At 37.1% G+C, this 21,212-nt stretch overlaps 1 protein-coding gene across 21 annotated transcripts in view; it reads left to right on the forward strand.

The window, feature by feature from the left end:
* MBNL1 (muscleblind like splicing regulator 1) overlaps positions 1-21,212 on the forward strand; it is a 190,710-nt gene that overhangs the window by 71,364 nt on the left and 98,134 nt on the right. The window contains exons 2-3 of one of the 21 annotated variants that reach the window (XM_036017575.1): positions 14,257-14,373; positions 17,513-18,071. The exons of 18 other annotated variants lie outside the window; for them this stretch is intronic. Coding sequence is in view for 1 of the 3 variants with exons in the window: in XM_028504998.2 (XP_028360799.1) it covers positions 14,368-14,373 (6 nt within the window). In the remaining 2 variants the exon portion in view is untranslated. The remainder of the gene's footprint in view (positions 1-14,256; positions 14,374-17,512; positions 18,072-21,212) is intronic. 2 more of the 21 variants (XM_028504998.2, XM_036017574.1) reach the window with 2 other exon arrangements.

Raw genomic sequence — 21,212 nt, forward strand, 5'->3', positions numbered from 1 at the left:
ATGCGTCAATTCAGTCACCATGGTGGAAATTGGGTAATCTTACTCTTTGAACTGCTTTTTTTTTCTCATTTGCACAAACAAAACTATGTATTATGATGTTAAAGATACAATGCTTTAGGTTTATACAATTCCTGCATATTTTCCACTGTGTGGTTCTAAACCATGTTTGAATGAAAGTAAGACTTGATCGATGGGAAATCACTTGTTTGTGGGTGTACAGATTCTATTCTAGGTGGTTTGTCCAGCGACAGCTCTTCACCTGGTGACATAATACTCAATGTGAGCTTGATGGATTGAAACCACTGGCGTTATTATTGCTGCATAGATCTTTGTAAGCACAGGTTGCAAATCTCGTTTCTAAGCCATACTAGCTATTATGTCAATTGCAAGGACAGAAGTAAAATCAGTCCACATTAAAAAAAAAAAAAAACACAACAGTCTACATAGACAGTCTACAGTCATTCATAGATTGCAGCCAACTTTCAACTTGTAATATGCTGGCTCATTAAGTACCCTAATGATTATGATTCTTCAATATCAGCTTAATTTTGAAGTTTGGGGTCTCACCAACTAACTTCATGTTTATTTGTACCACTGGAGGTATCCCTAGCATTTTTGAAGTGACTTAAAAGAAAATTAAAATTCAGCTGTGATTCCACTTAGGCTAAGTTTTTACCAGAGCACCTTTTATAAAGGCAGATCACTGAGTAGCCAAGACTCCACTATTGTTAAAACTTATTAAAAAATGTTAAGCATAAAAACTTCAGGTGCTAGGTTTTTTTTCATGAAAAACCTGACTTTTTTTTCTTGCCTCAATTTAAGATTTGTTTACTTTGTGTTTTAAATGACTGTGTAGTGTTCAATGGTTTAGCTTGATATTTAGAGATAATTTTTTTCTTTGTTACCTTGCAAACTCCAGTGACTCATAGGTTCTCAGGAATGCAGTTAGAAAGAGTCTTTAGACATAATGCCATAATATCCATTCATCTTTCACATTAAGAAACACTCGTGAGGTTTCACTAAGGAGCCACTGGTGAGGTTAAGGGCTTAGTCATAGTTATAAAGACCCTGAGATCACCAGGAACCTTTAATTATGACTAGTCACTTGGTCACAGCAAAAACTGGGATGTGTTGTCCTCACTTCATGAAAATGGCATTATTGATACATTACTATTAAGGTCTAGCCACTGCTGTCTTCTGCTAGGGATGTAAATACCTTTCTTGACTACTCTGATGGGTTGATTACTGGCCCCATCAAAGGTTTACAGTGTTCTGCTGTTTAAAGCATGCTCTTCCCCCCTCAAAAAATATGCATGTGTATACCTCAGTGTATTGTAAAATGTACTAATATAAAGGATGTATAGGACACAATTTAAAATTACAATAACATATATGGTATTCTGTATTTTAAATTCTATTTAGCCATTTATTCTTACAGAATACTTTTTTTTTTTTTCTGCACTAAACCTTTGCATCTGTAGCCAGCCTTGGGCTGCTGGTGAGAGATGAATTTAGCTCTGTTCCTCTGATGGACAGACAGAACTAAATTCATCAGAGGCGCTCGTTATACAATGGTTATCAAATAAGACATGCTTCCTGAAATGAATAGCTTTTTTTTTTCTTTACGTTTCCCTACCATTTTATATATCACAGAATAAATCACGTTGTCTCTGATTTTACAGTTTGTTTATGCGTGTTTCTTTTTTCCCATTACTTTATGAACTCCTTCAGAAAGGGAAGTTTACCTTATCACCTCTGGATGCACGGTGTTTTGAATGTACTTGGCATTCATTAAGTGTTTAGTGAATGGATTGAAAGCCATGTTCCTTCCTGACCATGACCAATAATTGTGAGCAGATTTTATGTGCTTTTAACTTAAACTTGAGAGAATTTTTTTAATGCAATGGGACATTTGTTGGAGAGCCACATATAATTATTCATAAACTATTTCTCTAAGCACTCTGACACCCTTCATTTATGGTGGGACTCATCTGGTTAAATTGATGACCTGGCATTGTAATGGACTGTTTATGTTTCTGTTAATGTAAGTTTCTGGAACAAGCCTTTATTTGGACTCATGCCACCTTCTTTGTGTTATCTTGTGCAAGCAGCACATAGGGACCCGGTCGGGCTTCCTGGTGTGATAGCTGTATATATAGCCCACGTCTCAGAGGGGGATGAGGAATTCACCCATGCCCTGGCAAAGCACACTGTTATTTTGACAAAAGCACTTACTTCCATTAGTAAGAGTGCTTGGTTGGAAAAGTATCATGCTTTTGTAGAATATTTACCTTTTGGAGGTTGCATAGGGAGAAGTGATGCTACCAGGACAGTCCAGACTGCATCTATAATTATTGTGTTTTTGTTACAGACCTAGTAACAGTAACAAAGACACGATATTATAGGGGTATCCATGCATCTGTGTTACATTGAAATTTCTCAGCCGGCTAATTTTAGAAACAAAAATTTGTTTTTTCTTCCCAGTGCAGAAACTTCCAGTGCAAAATCTTTACAGTGTTGCAGATCTTCAACCCGAAACAGAAAAGGGAGTCCAAACTTGGGAAAAGTAGGAATGCCTGGGCCCCTGCCACTTGTTAACTTGCTAATTTTTCCCCTCCAGCTGTAGGAGCTGTATGATATAAGCTATTTTAAACAGAACGAAAAAGTTCTAGAGACTTCAAAGTGGTCCAGATTATGTGTCGATGCCAGTAGTCCTAGCAAATTAAGAAATTTACATTAATCCACGTTGAAGAGGATCATCAGGAGGCATTAAAAATTTAGTACTTCAGGCTCATTAAGTGTTAGAGTGGAGTAATTATGTAGCTAGTAACAAATGTTATAATCACCACTTGAACATTAGGGCACGTTACTCATCGAGACTTACTGGTCCTCTTCAAGGAGTTTCACAATTGCTACATGTCACTTGCTTAGAGAGTAAGTTCTGCTGATCCATTCGTTTGGACTTGGCATGCAGTTTTCCAAACAGAGTGTGTTTTCAGAGCAAGTAAGGCCTTGATGATGATTTTAAAAAGATACAGACTCTACGGAGTATCTCCCCTTGACGTGAGGCAGTGCTTCCTGCCTTGAACAGTGAGCCTCTTCCTCATCCAGTGCTCAGAAGAGATTAGACCTTCTTACTGTGTTTGTTTTGTTTGTTGGTAGTTATGATGCTAGTCTAATTTTCTAAACTTGCAAGTGGGAAAATAAAATGCTCAAGAGACAACAGATTAAGCCTGAGTTGCTCTCCTTCATCATGAACATTTTAAGGAGTTTTATTGTAACTCTGCATTTTTGTATTTCAAGTCTTGCTTCCTGATTTTGTTGTTGCTTTAATCTGGGCCTATCAGTTATCACGGCAGACTATCTTGGAAGGCCTAATCTGAAGCATATTCATTGCTGTTTTAGCTATGATTCTAATAAGGCAAGTAGTATTACTTGACTATAGAAATACGAAAACTCGTACATTACTTACTAGGTTATTTTACTGCTACAGGAGAGAAACAGTGGAACTCTGCTTTTTCCTAATACAGACTATTGTTACGTTTTTACCTTTATGTGCTTGGTCTGGAAGCTTTTCATCAGCAGAGACAGTGCCTTAGTCATCTGTGTATCTCTGATGCCTACCCATGGGCCTGACATGTGGTAAGCTTCCAATAGATATTTATTCATTCACTAGAATTGAATTTAAAATGGGATGAAATGTTGAACATCAGCTGAAATAGTAGCTCCTGATCCATAGCCTTCCTTGCCCCCACACATAAGAATTTTTAAAAATCTATTAAACTAATTATAGTTATTACAGTTAAATTAAACCTTACATTTCATTAAAAATGGACAGCAACCTCTTTGAAAGGCCTTGCATTCATTCATTCAAAAAAAAATGAAAACTAGCATTGTATATAGAACACTCAAATTATTTGACTTCAGTTTCCACTTCTCAGCTAATTGACATATCACAAAAATAATTAATACACACCTGTAGTCTCATCTCAGCCTGATAACTGGGCTGAAAAACATGTCAAATTAGTTAGGCAATAAAATTAATTGTTTGAGTTATGTACTAAGCAAGTGTTGTTGATGGATTAAAAAAAAATCCTATTTCCGTATTCTGTGAATTTTTCTCCCCTAAGGCAGTAGACTGAAAAAAGTGATATTTTTCTGCCATTTATAAACAGTGTGAGTAAAAATCAATGGTTAAATTGACCCAATAAAAGATGTCTGGGATCTACTACTGAGACAAGGAGATCAGAAAGCAACATGCATGGCTGAACTCTAACAATGCTCAAGAAAATCTTTTGCATATGCATTGAATAGCGGGGCTGATAAACTACATATGCTCAGCAGGGTCCATTTACTCCAGGATTCTCTTAACTCATAGGTAGGCTGCAGGGTCTTGAGAGGCAGATTCAATCACAGGCCGGCAATAGACTTGCTGAATTCCAAAAGTGGGGACGTACTGGTTTCAGGTTACTAGACACCTAAATAAATTTATGTAGAATTTGTTTTTTTTTGCTTTGCCAGTCATCAGGTGCTTCTCTAATATTATATTTGCATTCTGTGTGTAAAATGAATTTTATATTCCATTTAAAATTTATCTAGATACATTTATTCATTAGACACTATTGTTAAATGATACAGGAACTTTATGAGGAGATGGGATAAATATATTTTTAAAAGATTTTATTTATTTTAGACAGAGGGCAAGGGAGGGAGAGAAACATCAGTGTGTGGTTGCCTCTCACATGCCCCCTACTGGGGACCTGGCCCGCAACCCAGGCATGTGCCCTGACTGGGAATTGAACCCTTTGGTTCACAGGTGGGTGCTCAATCCCATGAGCCACACCAGTCAGGGCAGGATCAATATATTAATATTCATAATTCTAATTCCCCTTTATACACATATAAAATTCATCTAATTATGATGATTCATTCAACACTATTATTAAATCAACAACCTAAAGGAATGTTTTTAAAGCAGTAATTTAAATATACTAATATTAGTAATTTGAATTCTCATATATCTGTATATTCTTAATGTACAAATAATATATATGCATCTAGTTTTACACTTGGCTCTTTTGCTCTCTCTTCCTGATCAGCATCTATCAACACCTTTTATATGATAGGTAGTTTGTATAGAACAGGGTATACAAAAGTCTCCCCTTCCCCTTTCTGTTTGTAATGTCTGTTGCTGACCCCAAGTAGTTTTCCTTCAACTTCTCTAAATGGAAATAAATCCTCTTGTGTGCTCCCGGAGGGAGGAATGGTTCAGCAGGAAATCATTTACTAATCACAGTTCATTAATAACATTGAAAAAATACTTTTAAAATGTCAACTCTGTCATTCATAGAAAATGTATGTTTCCTTGAGGAATCCCTGTGAATTACTTGTTTATCCTCATTGCCTTTCATACATTACATTGTACTCCTTAGCACTTCATTAATTTCTGATATAAATGAACTGTTAGTTGCATACAGAGTCCTATAAAAAGCAGATAGCAGTTGCACCTTTTCTTTGATTTACTCGTTATCCTTCTGGTTATACAATTAGCTTGTTAATTTTCCTCTCTACCTGGTAACTTGTTGAAGGTTGCAGGCACTGGAACTGGCTCATATAAGATTTCTTCCCAGTTTAACCTTCAGGGATGTCATGTTGGGAGCTTGAAAATGGCCATAGTGGGAGTATTTACACCAGGGAAAGTGGCAAATGCTAACACTTAGGGTTCTCCTCTCCTCAGAGAGCCTCTTAAACACTTAGCAGTGTCACTTCTCTATCATTTTAAAAATCATTTGACCATGTGGAATAGCTATGTAGAATTTTTCCACATTGTTTGAAACACATAGAACATCACTCAGCATACCATTTGCCAACTGATTGGCCAAATTACTTTGCCCTTCTGTGCCCCATCTTCCTTTTCTGTGAGGTAGAGATAATAATAGTTCCTACCTCAAGATTGATATGAGGTTGAGTAAGCAATGCATTTATCTCAGTGTGCTACCAAAATGATTGGTGCACAATGAGTACCCAAATGGTGCCATGTCTTACCTCTTTGGATCTAAATTAATAGATATTTATGGATCTCTTACTAAGTGCTTAGCATTTTGCTGAGTCCAATGGGTCATTGATTGACACCTGCTGCTTGTAACACTATGAGCCATAGTCCTCAGTTGCTGTTCCAAACTAACGTCCTTTGCTGTCTGTCTTTTTGCTTAGAGAATTTTTTCTCCCTTTATGAGTGTGGCAGTTTTAAAGTATTTATCTTTAGTTTAGACATTATGGCCCGTAGGAAATTTCTTACCTCGGGCTGGCCGTGCTCTTTTGCTGCCTCTTTGCTTCTGTCATATGCCAAATTCCTGGCTCTGTAACCGTTTTGGCTTGTGAATCACAGTTTTCCATCTCCCTCCTTCTCTGGATTTGAGAGCACAGCCTGGGATATGCTACCTTTATGTTCTCACCATTTAGGGAAATACTTGACAGCCCTTATACCCACAAGAAATACGTGTTGACTGGTGGTTGGCTGAAGGGACTAGACGTGCACTTTGCTCACAGAGGCCTGTTACGTAGCTGAAGACATAATACATCCACATGTGACACGCAAATGTACATACACAAAGCAGGTTACTAATGAAACCTATAGTTTTAGATTTTTAAGTGTTTATAATTTATTTTTACATATATATGATGTTTTGAATTAGGTAGTACTTTTATTTCTCGATTACATATATAGACATTTACATTCATTCACAGATGTGACTGACTGTAGCCAGGTCAACCAATCAGATCAAAGCTGCAAAGCCCACCTTGTCAATCAGATTTTGTGATCCTGGGTCAGAAATACAAGGGCAAGTTTCTAGTATTTTCTTTTTCTTTCTATTTTTTTGGTAGTTTTTACAATTAGAGAAAACATTGTAACGACCTCTGTGTATGGCTCTGTCCGCATTTTTTATGCATCTGTCCACGTCCGTGCTTCATTTCTTACCAATATGTATTTTAAAACAAAACTCAGACATCTTATTTTACCTATAAATTCTTTAGTATGTATCTTTAACACATAAGAATTTGTTTTAAATATAACTTTACTTTCAAGTCTATCCAAGTTGGAAATAATTTTATTATATAACTTAATACCCACCTTGTTTAGTTTTTCACAGTTCACCCACCTATATTTTTTTATAGGTGGGTTGCTCAAATGAGCATCTAAACAAGGTTTATACATCATTTTATTTGTATGTTATGTCTTTTAAGGTTCTTTTTACCCATGATAATACCTCCCCATCCATGCCGTCATTTGTAGAAAAATTCACATCATTGTCCTAGAGCAGATCTGAGATCCTGAGCTTAGCTGTTTGCTTCCCTGCTGTGTCATTTAGCTTGCTCCTCTATCACTCATATTTTCTGTAGGCTAGAACGTAAAGCTAGCACTGAGTTTATTTAACATCATTATTTGGTGGGAATGCTTGCTAGGTGGTGCTGTGACCTTCTGATTTCATCATATCAGGAGGGCATGATTTCATTAGTCCCCACTCTTTTTTTAATGAGTAACATTTGATTTACTTGTTTTTACATGCTTACATTGTTTTTCAAAAAATTATTGAATTTATTGGGGTAATATTGGTCAATACAATTATGTTAATGATACAGAGATCTATCTATGAGATCAGGTGAGCCAGGGCCAACCCGGATGAAGTTCTTCATCAGAATTGGAACCAGTAGTTTTATCCCATTGTTGATTATTTCGTCATTCTGTGGTTTTTAAGAGGACTTTCATTATATCGTCCCTGTTGTATTTATTACCTGTAATTTTTCTATAAAGAACTTTTCCTTGGTAACAATTGGCAACTCCATAATACGGTTTATATCAGGAAGGTGGAGAAAATGCATGATTCTATCAATTTTCAGAACCAGACATTATTTTCTAGTATAAGATACAGATATAATTATATATATGTTTATGCTAACAAACTTTTACAACGGTTTTCTTGGGGAAATTCTTTAAATTACTTCTCCAACTTTTTTTCGATTAATGCATTTTTGATAACATTATTTTCCATGGTGCCAGGCAATCCCCTATTTATTTTTCACTCTAAACATATCTCTATATAATGGAATTTATGCACTCAGAGGCTGTTTGTTGAGCATGGTTTCCCTTGGCAAGCACTGTGCTAGCTGCTGAGGATGTAGCTCTGCACTCTGCTTTTTCATGAACTATGTAGTTTGGATTTGCTTTCTACTCATAATGTGATGTGATTAAAAAGCAAACATGTTTTGAACCTGTTTTGCTTATTATAGTACTTCGTGTTCCATACTACATGTTTTAGCTACAGTATTTTTAGCTGCTTGTAGTGTCCCTGGCTCTAGAGTCTAAAACAGGAGAAAAAGGGAATTGGAAAGTTAAGTTTTTTCTGCTGACCCAAAGTGAAACATTTCCATATGTCATTGCAAGTATAGACAAGGACATTTTTACTATTGGGGAAAATAAGAAGATGGAATAATGGGGATTCCCCCAAAATGACAAGTAAGTGACAGGATCCCGTGCTATTTTAACATTAGCAGGTGTTTGGACCTAATTTGACTTCTGTTGTAGGGAAGAGAGGCTGACGTTTCATGGCTGTCTTTATCTCCTCTAATTGAAGTGTTTTCTTAGGAGTTTTAAAGGTGTTTTTATATTTTAGAGAATATACAATTTCTAAAGCTTTTGGATCATCATAGCCTCTGTGAATGGGACTAGTAACACACTCCTTTCTCTAGGGAGTTCTGTGACTATACTCTGAGATAGTGACCATGATATAATATTGAATTCATCAAACGATATACTATGTAAATCTGAGGTTATACTTTATATTGTTTTGGAAGGTGTGTGATACTGTGTTGTAACTTTTAGATAATATTATTTAAGTAGTCATTATAATTCTAAAACTCTTCTTAGGTGTCTTTTCTAGAATAGAAACTCTTTTACTAATGCAAAAATGGCATTATAGAGCTGTTCTGATTATTTGAGATGAAGGCAGAATGCAAATTTTTGGCATATACTTAAAAGTATTTTCTTGCCATTGAAAATTGGGAAGATGAAGAAACTTGACGTTCTGCTTATAAGTCACTGCTAACATGTTTTATGATGTTATGGATAAAAGTGCTGGGGAGAGATGTTTAGAGCTGGTATTATGTTTGCTTTGCTAGCACCTTATTAAGATTTTTAAAAGAGATGAAAAACATAGCCCTTTAATTGTGCTATCTGGTAACTCTGAGGATTAGACTGTATTTACCTTTGGAGATCAAGGAATGGACATTTTTGTTATATCATTTGAAAGAATAGTTGCATTTTCGACTTGAGGAAAAAACCTTGATCTCCATAGCACAAAAAAATTTACTAACACATAGATATTGACGATTTTAATTTGTTGAAACAGAAAGCTAGCATCAAGGGTACAGTCATAAAATTCTAAAAGAAGTCAGTAAAAAGTAATTGTTATGCAACATGAAAAGAATACCAGGGGAAAAACTGACACAGTAGAATAACAGGAAGATTAGTCACTTCTGGAAGGAAAAAAAAAAAGGTGGAGAGTTAGGGGAAGAAGTATTTTAAACAGGAATGTAGAGCTGCAAGTGACATGCTTAAAGAACAAAAGTGGGCTTGGGAAATAAGGGCATAATACTGGTCACATTTAATTTAAAAATACAACATTTGTATTTGTATTAACGACAAACAAAAACAAATGGGGAAAAATTTCTATTATGGATTAAGAGAACCCTGTAAAAATAAAAGAATGACTTTTTCCCCTCAGTTGAGGTGACCTCTTCGGCCAGCTGGTGATGTCGAATGTGCACAAAGAAAATTTCTCCCTTTTAGAACAAACTAAGGTTCTACTATATTCAAGTGTTGGATAAAATAAAAGCATCTTAGGCATCTTAAAACATGTATGCTCATTGGTTTGAAGTAATTTTCACCTGTATAGTCACTTATGTGACAACTAAAGGAGTAGTCATCTCCAAATGTTTTAAGAATTATTTCTATAAATTCTTAAAAATGTTGAGTTGTAACTCTTTATATTTCATATGTATAGTAGTCCTTCTAAAGAGAAAATGAAATAGTAAACATCAGGTGTGTGTGTGTTGGTGGGTGGAATCCCTTTAGTACCTAGTTTCTACCCAAGATATTTGGGCTTTCATGGGACAGATCTTGCTGGACACTTTTCCCCAACATCTCCACGCATTCTCACCTGTCAAATGGGAATAATAATACACCTGACTCAAGGTTGTGTAATGAGAATTTGTCAAATAGATATCAAATAGATAAAAAGCCATCAAATTTATCGAATTTAGAGATTCAAGGCTTCTATTATTTTATGTAACCATGTGGAATATACCGTTCTGTGTCACATTCATAGAAATGTGACATGTCACCAGGTAAGTGTTTCCTGTTGATTTAGTGATAAATCGCAGCACTTTCATGGATCGCTTGCCCGGAACTGGCTGAGATCAATTCTAACTCCAGCCCAAAATAAGCAGTTTACATGAACACCAAAGTACTGCTCAACGCAATCTCTCCCTCCCTCCCTTCCTCCCGCTTCTTTCTCTTCCCCCCTCTCCACCCTGACCCACGAAAACACAGACGCTCTTTCAGGCTTTCCCTACACATACCCTCTGTCCCCCGGGAACAACTGCATAGGAAATGTTTGTTTTCCAAACTACTGAAAACAAACGTTATCTCAGACATTGAAAGCTCTTCCTGCTCCTGGTATGGAAACACTAAGTCCTATTGAGTTGCTTGTAGATTTTTTTTTTTTAGCCAGTATTTAGGTTTATTTAAAGCATAAAGTTGTGAGGACAAATGACTCAGGAAATTGTAATGCATAATTAGAGCTTTTCACTTTTAGGTCACCAGTTTATATTTGGCTGGCTTAGTATTAGTTAAGGATTGGTTGTAGTCGGTGCATCGTTTGGTTTCTAGGAGAGGGTGGGGAGCTGACTGCAACTTAGCCTGTTTTGACCTGAGTACCGCTTCGAGTAATATCTTTCCAGATAAAGCCAAGTTGAAGGGATTAAAGAGAAGGAGGTATACCCAGTTAGAGTTGAAGTATAAGATGTTAATTTATTCGTCTAACTTCTGTTGATTGATTTTTCTAAAAGTAGTATATGATCATGCATTTATGTTTGTTTTTAATTGCACTGTCATTAACATCAGCAAGAAATAAGAATTGTAACTGCACGAGATAAGTTTAGCAGTCAGAAAAATTCAAATATATATATTTGTATGACAGCATAAGTGAGTCATGATCTTCCCAGTGTATCACTTTGTATTGCCAAGGTCATAAAAAATCATGTGTTATGATGTGTCTTATGTAAAAGTCTGTGGGGGTCACTTTGTTTTGCTCACCCAACAGATTCAAATGCATTTAGAATTTTTGATTAACTTCTGCATTCATTCAGTGTTAACATTGAAGACAGATAAATCTTGTTTTCAGCTAAAGAGAAAACCAGGGTTATGTGGATACAGTGTGTAATACCACTGCTCAAGAACTTTGCAGCCAAGATAGTTGTCTAGAAAGAGGTAAAGAATTGACATCTTCCTTCTGTGGAAGTTTTTGATTATAAAAACAACTGAGTGTAAATAGACTCTAATGCATCACTTCAAACTCTATGCCATGTGGACCCCTAAATTTCTTCTTGCGAAGTGTCACCAAATGGCTGCAATTTCTTACAGCTTTTGTGGCTAAATTCTAACAAAGGGTAGATGCCTTCACCATGACTGTATTGTCTTTCTGAAGTTGTCATGGTTTCTTGTGCTAATTTATACTTGGTTAAAGCTGAAACAGTCGAAGCTAACCAAAATTAGTCCTGAGAGGTAGGCTTGCTTGCAAATTAAAGAGATAGGTTGGTTTCAGTGTTCTTCATTGGTTTAAATCTTACATTTGGGACCCTAGGTTCCTGATCTGGGCTGTCTGAGACGACCCAGATGGCTTTGTGTCCCCAAGAGCAAATTCAAGCAAGGCCATTTCAGCTGCTTAATATTCAAGCAAGTCTCTCTGCCCAGGGTTGGTTCTTCCTCATCACAAGGGATGATCCCTGGGTTTTTTGTTTTTTGTTTTTTTTTAAGAGTCCTCTATCATGCTCTTTTGATCCCTGGATTTCTAAAGCTTCGTCTAAGCTCCCAATTATTATCTTGGCCCTGCACAGAATTATATTTATTTGCCAATGATGGGAGTAAAATATACAAATGACTGCCAGCAATGATAATCCCTCAAAACAGAATGACTGTCACTGTGATGATAATAAGGTTACTGTTAGTGCCTCTGAAGATATGACACACTTGGAAAAAAGGCTAAAACTGCATTTGTCCTTGACTTTTTTGAAGCCTGAGAATCACATAAAACATTTGTTAATTCCTTAAGTTAGTAAGCATCATGAAGAGGAATGGATGTGGAATTGTGTATTATATAGGCTTAGGTACTTTATACATGTTAGGTTTTAGAAAAGAGACAGGGATAGGGGACCACCCTCCTCCTGCTAGGGTTCTCACCAAACCTGGCATCCCTTGCTCTCTTTCTTTAAGTGTCAAACATGCCATCAGCTGTCAAGAGGAAGTAGAGGGTTGGTGTAGGCTTAAAACCATAACTCAGGAGCTGTATTCCTTATACCTGAGACTTACATTTGCTACTTAGTAGTTATTTCCTGATAGTTGTTTGATCTTTGGCAGTTTACCAGACACTCTGTGCTTTGTGTCCCTCAGATATGCACCAAACTGGGAGTCTGTCTATCTTGTTGGGTTGTTGTGAATCTGAAATAAATTAATCCACGTAAAGAACTGATGGAACTTCAGGGCACACATATAAATACCACATACCACCTATTATGAAATCTTAGTTTTATGTAAATGTTTTCTAACGTCTGTTTATTCAAGGCAAACTTACAACACACAAATGAATGAAAACCAAAACTAATGTTGCAATTTTAGTGAAGTGCTTTAAGAGCTTCAGTTCTGCAGCTGTACAGCCTGGCTTCAGATCGCGTGGGAGCTCTGTGGTGGAACCTGACGGAGCCTCAGTTTCCTGATTTGCAAAATGGGACAGTGATAATGTCTGGTCTGTGGTGGCTGTGAAGATGAAATGGGACAACACATGTGAAACACCCAGAACAGTGCTGGGCCCCCCGTGACCGTCCAGTGTGTTAGCTATTATTATCCTTGTTACTTCGGTGATGACGAGAACGTGTGACGTTTCTTACTGCTTTGATAGTAAAGTGAACATTAATACACGAGAAGCATAATATGCTCGGGATCTGTGTATGTAGGGTTTCAGGGTTGCTAATTAGAATAAGTTATTCTCTACTGTGCAGAGAACACATATCTCAGAGCTCATCATTTTTCTCTAATAGGTAAATGCTTATTAGGAAAATAACCTGTTTTTTACTTATCCTCTGTAGAGCTACTGCAAATTTTAAAAATCTCTAGGTACTTTTTATATCTGTAGGATTTTAGCTCTGAATACATTAGTTACGTAAAGGAAATGCTTTGTGGATGATGTTACTTGTCTGAGTCTGTTGTTCAGCCATATTCTAGCCGCTGATTAAGTTGAACACCCCTGGGAAGAAGAGAAACTCATCAATACCATCAAAATGGGAGTAAAAGATAGAAGCAAAGAAGTCGTTGTTCGTTCTGTAACATAAGGATCATAAGGCCTGATATTTCCCCATCTGTTGGCAGTGTTGTAAAGATTATGAAAACATTCGCATTGGCCAAAAAAAAGAAAAAAAGGAAAAAAAAGTGATTCTATGCCAGGAAGGCAGATAGAATATTAGGAAAGAAATGACCAAAATTGCATGATGCCATTTATATGGTAACATCCTCTCTTTCATTAACAGGAAATTTTAGGGCAATCACTTGCTTATTAGGACCGGAAGGGGTGGATGAAATTTTCAAAAGGATCCATCAAGCCTTTTTGATAATAAAGTATACCTTTAAGAACATGTTTTCCATAGAATGAAAACCTTAGAATTTCACAGTTGCTGTATACTTATCACCTTGTCTGGGAGCAAATTTTAAGCAGGATCCCAGGAAAACACCTGTTTTGACACTGTCGGCAGGGTGCAAACAGAGGGGTAGACTCTGTCTAGGTGTAGAGCAATCCGAGTGCTTGGCTACCACCCTGCAAGGAGCTGGGTCTAAATGGTCTGCTCCGGCTTCTGCTGCGCTGCTGCCGCTAATATTGCTGGGAAGGAGACACGGCTGACCTGGCATATCCTTTACTCTTGGTGCTGCAGCAGTTTCAGGAAATGTTGTTTAAGGGAACCTCCTGGATCCTTTTCATGGCACCGTGGCAAGAAGAGGCCGTATCTTATCTATTGAAGATAAAGCATGGAGTTGGCTAATGGATGCTGGTGAGTGACTAAGGCAAACGGGGAGCCGCTGAACGGACACCTTTTGGGTAGGCTTGCTCGGTCGAGGACTGAACCGGCATCCATGGGAAAATGGCCTCTGCTCACCTGGACATCAGCACGTGGTCTTAGAGAGGAACCATAGTTTTATCGCCAGTGACCTGATCCTGTGATCCTGTATCACTTCCATAAGTAAAGTTTGTATATGTGTATATATATATATTTTTTTTTTCCTGGCTTTACTACTTGAAGATACTAATCCTGAAGTTTGTTAGATGCCTCAGTCTAGGGAGCACAGTTTCTCATGGAATTTCTGTCACTATTTGATCTTTACTTTTGTTTTTCACTTGGCCCAGAGTGACTTAAAAAAAATGAGTTTCTAGTATAGGAAAGCAATTATTCTTCATTTCTAAATGAACACCTCCTTTTTTCACAACAATATACAATTTTGATTTAAGAAATTATTGAATTTGCATAATTTAATACTTTCCAGGAATGTTCTTTTCAATTCAAGATAATTATGTAAGCGAATTTGTAAGATACTGGTCATATTAGATAGTTGTGCAGGATGGGTCCGGGACATCAGTGATAAGGAAACTTCATTGCGAATGTATTTATGTACCAATACATGTTACTTTCTTTAAGCAGGTTTCTTTATCGATAAGATGAATGATTTGAATGAGCCGTTTCAGTTTTTCTCGCTCTAAAATTTTCTCAAATATTTTTCCCCTGAAGCAGAGGCCATTTTTAAAAAAAGATTTTATTTATTTTTAGAGAGAGGGGAAGGGAGGGAGAAAGAAAGGGAGAGAAACATCAGTGTGTGGTTGCCTCTCACGTGCCTCTTACTGAGGACCTGGCCTGCAACCTAGGCATATGCCCTGACTGGGAATTGAACCTGCAACCTTTGGTTCACAGGCTCATGTTCAGTCCTCTGAGATACACCAGCCAGGGCCAGAAGCCATTTTTTTGACTAAGTCTACTATGCGATTTGAAGTACCTATGTATTTTCTTCCACCTTATAATTTTTAACAGACATGAATATGTTCCAGTAAATAGTTTACCTATGTCTTTATTTACAAGATTGGAGGATATAGAAATATTAAGTTTGCCATAGAGGTATAAATCATGTTTTTTTAGAGTAATTAATCTATGATGAATAGTCACTTCATAAAAAGGGTAGACTTAAGGTTAGTTTAGGAATTTATGGTAACATAATAAAGGCCCTGACAAGTCATGTAGGAAGAATTTACCTGTTTAACTTTGTTTTAATTTTTAAGAAATTTATTTGAACATAACTCCACTCCCAACCCCCAAGACACAATCTTTTTGAGGAGTGCCTTTGAACATTTGGTGCCACCATTCAGCCAGTTAAGTATTTATTGGGCACCTACTGTGTTACCAGACTAGGTGAGGGGGTGCAATTGAGCACATTTATGAAAAATGTATGCTCTTGTGATGCTTAGCAACAGGGAAATGCTGGTTTAGATCATCTGGTCTTACTACTTTAGTAAGATACTGTAGTTAGTAGCAATATAATATTTACTTTTAAGAAGCCATTGCCAGTTGTAAAAGCTATTTCCACTGATAATAACCCTGACACACCCTCTGATCTGAAGAGCTTTATAAAAGGACTCGACCATTTCACATTGGCAGTATTTATTCATTTCCTTGTCTTTCCTTGAACATTGTTTTTCTTTTTAGTTTTTATCATTTAGATTGCTAAAACAGATTTTCATGAGTGGGATTGAGAACCTGTAATTGATTTTTGACATTTAAAAAACCCGCTTCCATTTGGTTTTGACCACAGGGGTTCACTAAGTATTTTCTTCTGCAGACCTAGCTCATTGACAAGATATGTTTTAAAAAGTTAAGCTTTAGTTTGAATCAACATAGAATCTTAGGCACTGTTTTTTATAATGGAAGTATTTTTAGAAGGAAATTTGGATTCCTCATCCCTTTCCCTGATAAAATCTCAATTCTTTCAAATTTAAAATACTAGCTGCCTAGGCAATACCGACTATTTTGTAGAATAAGGGTCATTTTATAAAAATGTCTGACTTAATGGCCATAAATGAGTTCGCCCAAGCAAGAGCTACTTCTTCATTAAACTGTACATGTCATAACATTATATCCATCAGAACATATGTATTTATATATATTTACATGTATATGAATCAGGTGAGGGATGGAAACCAACATTTTCCGACCCAAGGTTATTTTAGCTATTTGACACCAAGTAAAGTAGATTATTCATTACTATTTTTTGAACTTGGGTTAAAAAGATATAAGTAAATACCTGAGGTAGTAGAGTTTCTTCTTATTTAATTCTAAAGTAAGTACACAGTATTAACTTGCTTCTGGTCTTGAAAAACTGCCAGTTCCTAAATGAGTCTGATTGTTTTTGTTTTGATACATATTAGGGATTACTGAAGTTTTGTCAGAGTTTATATTTAGCCTCTGACTTGATTTTATTCAGCTCATTACAGCAAGATTGTCTTAGGATCTGTCTCTTGTAGTTGTTTAATATTTAATATTCTGTGGGCTCCTAAAATAAGGCTTTTGAGCAGTTGGAGAGCGGTGAAGAGTGGTTAACAGGCTATAAGCACTTCCACGGAAAATATAACATTATGAAGTCCCAGGTTCAGGGGAATCTAGTGAGTAGTTTATGTGACAAGGCATTGGAAACCTACTAAGTTAATCCCATTTTCCTTTCTTCCTCCTCTTTTCTTCCCTTTTCTTCTACCTTTCCACTTTCCATCTCTGAACACTCTTTGTCCACTTCCTCCTTCTTCTTCATCTCCTTCTCTTACCTCATTGAATTCCTTCAGTATCTCTCATCTGCCCACAATAGAAAGTGATGTATTTGATGAAACATGTTGTACTTATTTAAAAAGCAGTTTTAATTCTTTTTCAATTTAACCTTCTCTCTGTCTTTTCATTTTCTCCTTTAATAATGGACAACTTTGCCTTTTAACCTCTGTTACCTTGTAGCTTGCACCCTGTGACTTTTTATATTTGTAAATGCCCTTATCTTAACGTAAATGTTATAGTGGCAGGATTTAGCAATTTTATGAAACAGTACATTTTTAACCTTGAATGCAGTAGGCGTACTATAATGTGTCTTCCTTACTTTTCTTTCTAGAACTAGAGCTCCATTTCCCGTCCACTGTGTTTTTGGCTGTCTTACGGGATGCTAGAATGGCCTACCTCCATGTATTTTGTTGCATTTTGCCATTGCTTCTTGTGTTCTGTCGGGGAATTTTGGTGATTCTTTTCAAGCGCTACCTGAGCTCTGTGCTAGTCGTTCCCCTCCTCCCGCCCAGGGTCCCCTGCTGTGCGGCCCTGTCCCCACTTCCCTAGCTCTGTCTGTTGACAGAGCCTTGGGTTCCCTGATGGCTGCCTCTAAACCCTTGTGAGGGCCGGAATATTCCTCCCCCTGCTGCTACAATTGAGCCCAGTGCTGGGTACCACGTTGCCTTCTACACTTGCTTTCAGTTGTTAAGGCTTCCCAAGCTTTGGCTGTGGCTCAGTGATCCTGCTGGCAAAACCCTGGAGCTTTCCTAGCCTCGACACTCAGTGGTAGCAGCAGGTGTTGGGATTTCTCCAAGCCCCTAAGACCCTGGGAGCAAGAGAATGGCCGTTTGACATAGACCTCAGGAATTTTCAAAGCACCACGAAACCTCTCCAGAAGATATGTAAAGGTAAGATTCTGATTTCTCTAGGAAGCTGTTTAGAAGCTAAAACATGGGTTTAATGTAGACTGAATAGCATTGGAATCTATGAAACACTTTTTTTTTGTCCTTCACAATCTGCACTGTATGTCTAGAAAGAGGAATCGAATTGAGAATTAAAACAGTTAAAAATAAAACAGAAAAGATTTTTCCAAAGCCTGTATTCTGTTTATCTGCTTGTTAATGTTTAAAACCAAAAATGTGAAATGATTATATCCTCAAATTCTTCCACCCAAATTCCTCAACCCATCATTAAATCAAACGGAGCAGGAAGAACAGCTCAGGTACTGGTAGTGCTCGGGTGCGTTGTTGTTCCTTGTCAGACAGTACTGCTCAGCATTCTAAGTGTAGCAGTTCTCTGTCTTTTTTAGGGCTTTGCTCTCAGTTTATTATTTTATTTTTTTTAAAGATTTTATTTATTTTTAGAGAGGGAAGGGAGAGGAGAAAGAGAGAGAGAAACATCAATGTGCAGTTGCTGGGGGTCATGGCCTGCAACCCAGGCATGTGCCCTGACTGGGAATCGAACCTGCGACACTTTGCTTCACAGCCCAAGCTCAATCCACTGAGCTACGCCAGCCAGGGCTCAGTTTATTATTTTTTAAAAGGGGGTTATTTGCCTGCTCCTAGTTTTTTGGGGGGAAAAATGACCCCATATGGGTGTAAATAACCTGGATGGAGGATGCACGTGGGGCCTTCGTGTGTGTGATGAGGAGTGGGAGAGAGATCAGTAGCATCTGAGAGGGAACCACACAAATTATGTCTTCAGCATTTTAGCTTTTGTGGCAATGCGTATTTATTTATAACCCTTTGTTCTTCGCCCTGCCTCCATTCATGGGCATGAATCTGTGAAATGATATTAAGACACTTCCGCTAATGTGAGCTCTTTGGCGGCCTTATTGTCGGATCACGTCTTCTTTCCCCCCCTTGTTTTCAATGGAACTTAATCTCATAATTGATTCCCTATAGTTGGAATCAAGGCTATTAGCTGCTGTCACACTGAAGCTCTTTCACTTCAATAACTGAAAATGTAATGGCAGTTTTAAAGGTGAAGAAGAAGAGCATTTACTAATAGCTTTACAAAGTAAAAAATAAGATTTATTTTTGCTAGTGCTTACGTGCGATGCTTGTTTTTAAAACTAAAACGTGTTCAACAACATTGCACTTGCACTTGAAAATACCTAAGTTAACTTTTCTCTAGACAGAAAGTTTTTAAGTCTTTCTGGTATAGTAAATTGGGTAATAGATTTCAAATGTAAAACTGGAAAGGAGAAATTTTAATGCTTTCATTCTTAATATTGATAATGAGTTTGCAGTTTTTGAAAATGTATTGCACAGTCTTAAGTAGAAGTTTGCTTTATTCTCAAGTGGGCCAATTGAGTGAATTTTCTCTCTCTTTTTTAAAATGTATCTGCAATTCTTATATCTCCCTGAGACAAGAGATTAAATGGAATACATATGTATACACACACATATATAATTTTAAGTGATTTAATTAAATATTAAGATAAAGTGATAGATCGAACTTTATGGATATTTATAAAATCACTTTAAAACTTTAAAATAACTTCAAAATATTTTTAATGGAACATAGTGAATTAGTGGTATTTTCTGTATTTAATATTTAATTGATAAAGTAATTTCACAAAAGCAGGGCACAATACAGTAATATTTAGAGTTTGGTGATTACTTTGGAGGCTTGTAGAAAAGGTACGTGATTTCAAAAAATAGTGGTGCCATAAAGGTCTTAGAAGTAGAGGACCAATAACTCAAAATATCTGAAGCCCAGAGCCAAGGCCAGAATCCAAGTCACTGAACCCTAATCCAGTGCCCATGCCTCTATGCAATGCTATTTACTGAAGCTGCAGTACATTTGAAGGGCCCCCTTCCCCATGTCTGCAGAGTAACGAATGGATTCTGGGAACGGAAGAGATTCTCTTCAGCATCAAGTGTGTCTAAGCCTGGCGGACAAACATGGGCTTCTTGTGCACTGGAGCCTGGTTGAGGCCGTTAGAATTCCTTTTTTATGTCTGCCTTGTTTAGTGTGGATTTTATTATAGTGGGACTTTGAAAAGTACTGTTGAAGAACCGTTAAGATATTTTCCTGTTTGAAGGGAGTATAGAACTTCTGGCATGCTGTTTATTTCCATTTATGATCCTGTAAATTGGGCAATTATCTGAAATATTAAATTGTTAGAACTGAAAAATTAGAACAATGTGCAAGTTATAGGCAGTTTGTTTTCTGTTTGTGCAAATAAAGGCAGTTTATTTTCTCTTTCTAAGCTAAAATCTTTAATTGACTTCCACTGTTTCCAAACTTGAAAAATTCCTTAGCTTGCATCTTTAAAGATAGCTGTTTATTTGTGACATCCTAAAAGTGGAATGAATGTACTTTACATTTGCATGAAAATTATTTGCAATACTTATTAATTAAATGCTTTCTGGTCCCTGAGTTAGAAATATTACTTCAAACTCCATTGTTTCTTTTTTTTTTTTTTAGATTTTATTTATTTTTAGAGAGGGAAGGGAGGGAGAAAGAGAGAGAGAGAGAAACATCAATGTGCGGTTGCTGGGGGTCATGGCCTGCAACCCAGGCATGTACCCTGACTGGGAATCGAACCTGCGACACTTTGCTTCACAGCCCACGCTCAATCCACTGAGCTATGCCAGCCAGGGCAAACTCCATTGTTTCCTGACTTTACTGGATACCTACCACCATTTACATAGGCCATGCTCAGGCTCCTTCTGTATGACTCCCTGGGAGATACAGTTGTAACCCAGACCCCTTGCATGATGTCCAAGATGGACACAAGGCCCAGAATGGACCTAAGAAAAAAGTCTGCATGCAAAATTAAGAATGTCAACTATGAATTCTTTTTTCAGGAAGTTTAATTTGAAAAATAGTTGGAGTATTTTTGGCACAGGAGTTTATAACTGATTTAAGAAAAAAATATGAAGCACTTATTCATGGAAAATCATAAAAGTCTTATCCTGTTTTTCAAAGTGAGGTCTTGACCCCATCGTTCTTGTCCCTGAGTGTCCCTGCCATCACTCAACACGTAAGACTTGTGCCTCTGAATTCCTAGTTATTCTTCGTCCCTTCTTGGGGAGTAC

Source organism: Phyllostomus discolor, chromosome 2 (genome assembly GCF_004126475.2).
Source record: "Phyllostomus discolor isolate MPI-MPIP mPhyDis1 chromosome 2, mPhyDis1.pri.v3, whole genome shotgun sequence".
NCBI classification, from domain to species: Eukaryota; Metazoa; Chordata; class Mammalia; order Chiroptera; family Phyllostomidae; genus Phyllostomus; species Phyllostomus discolor.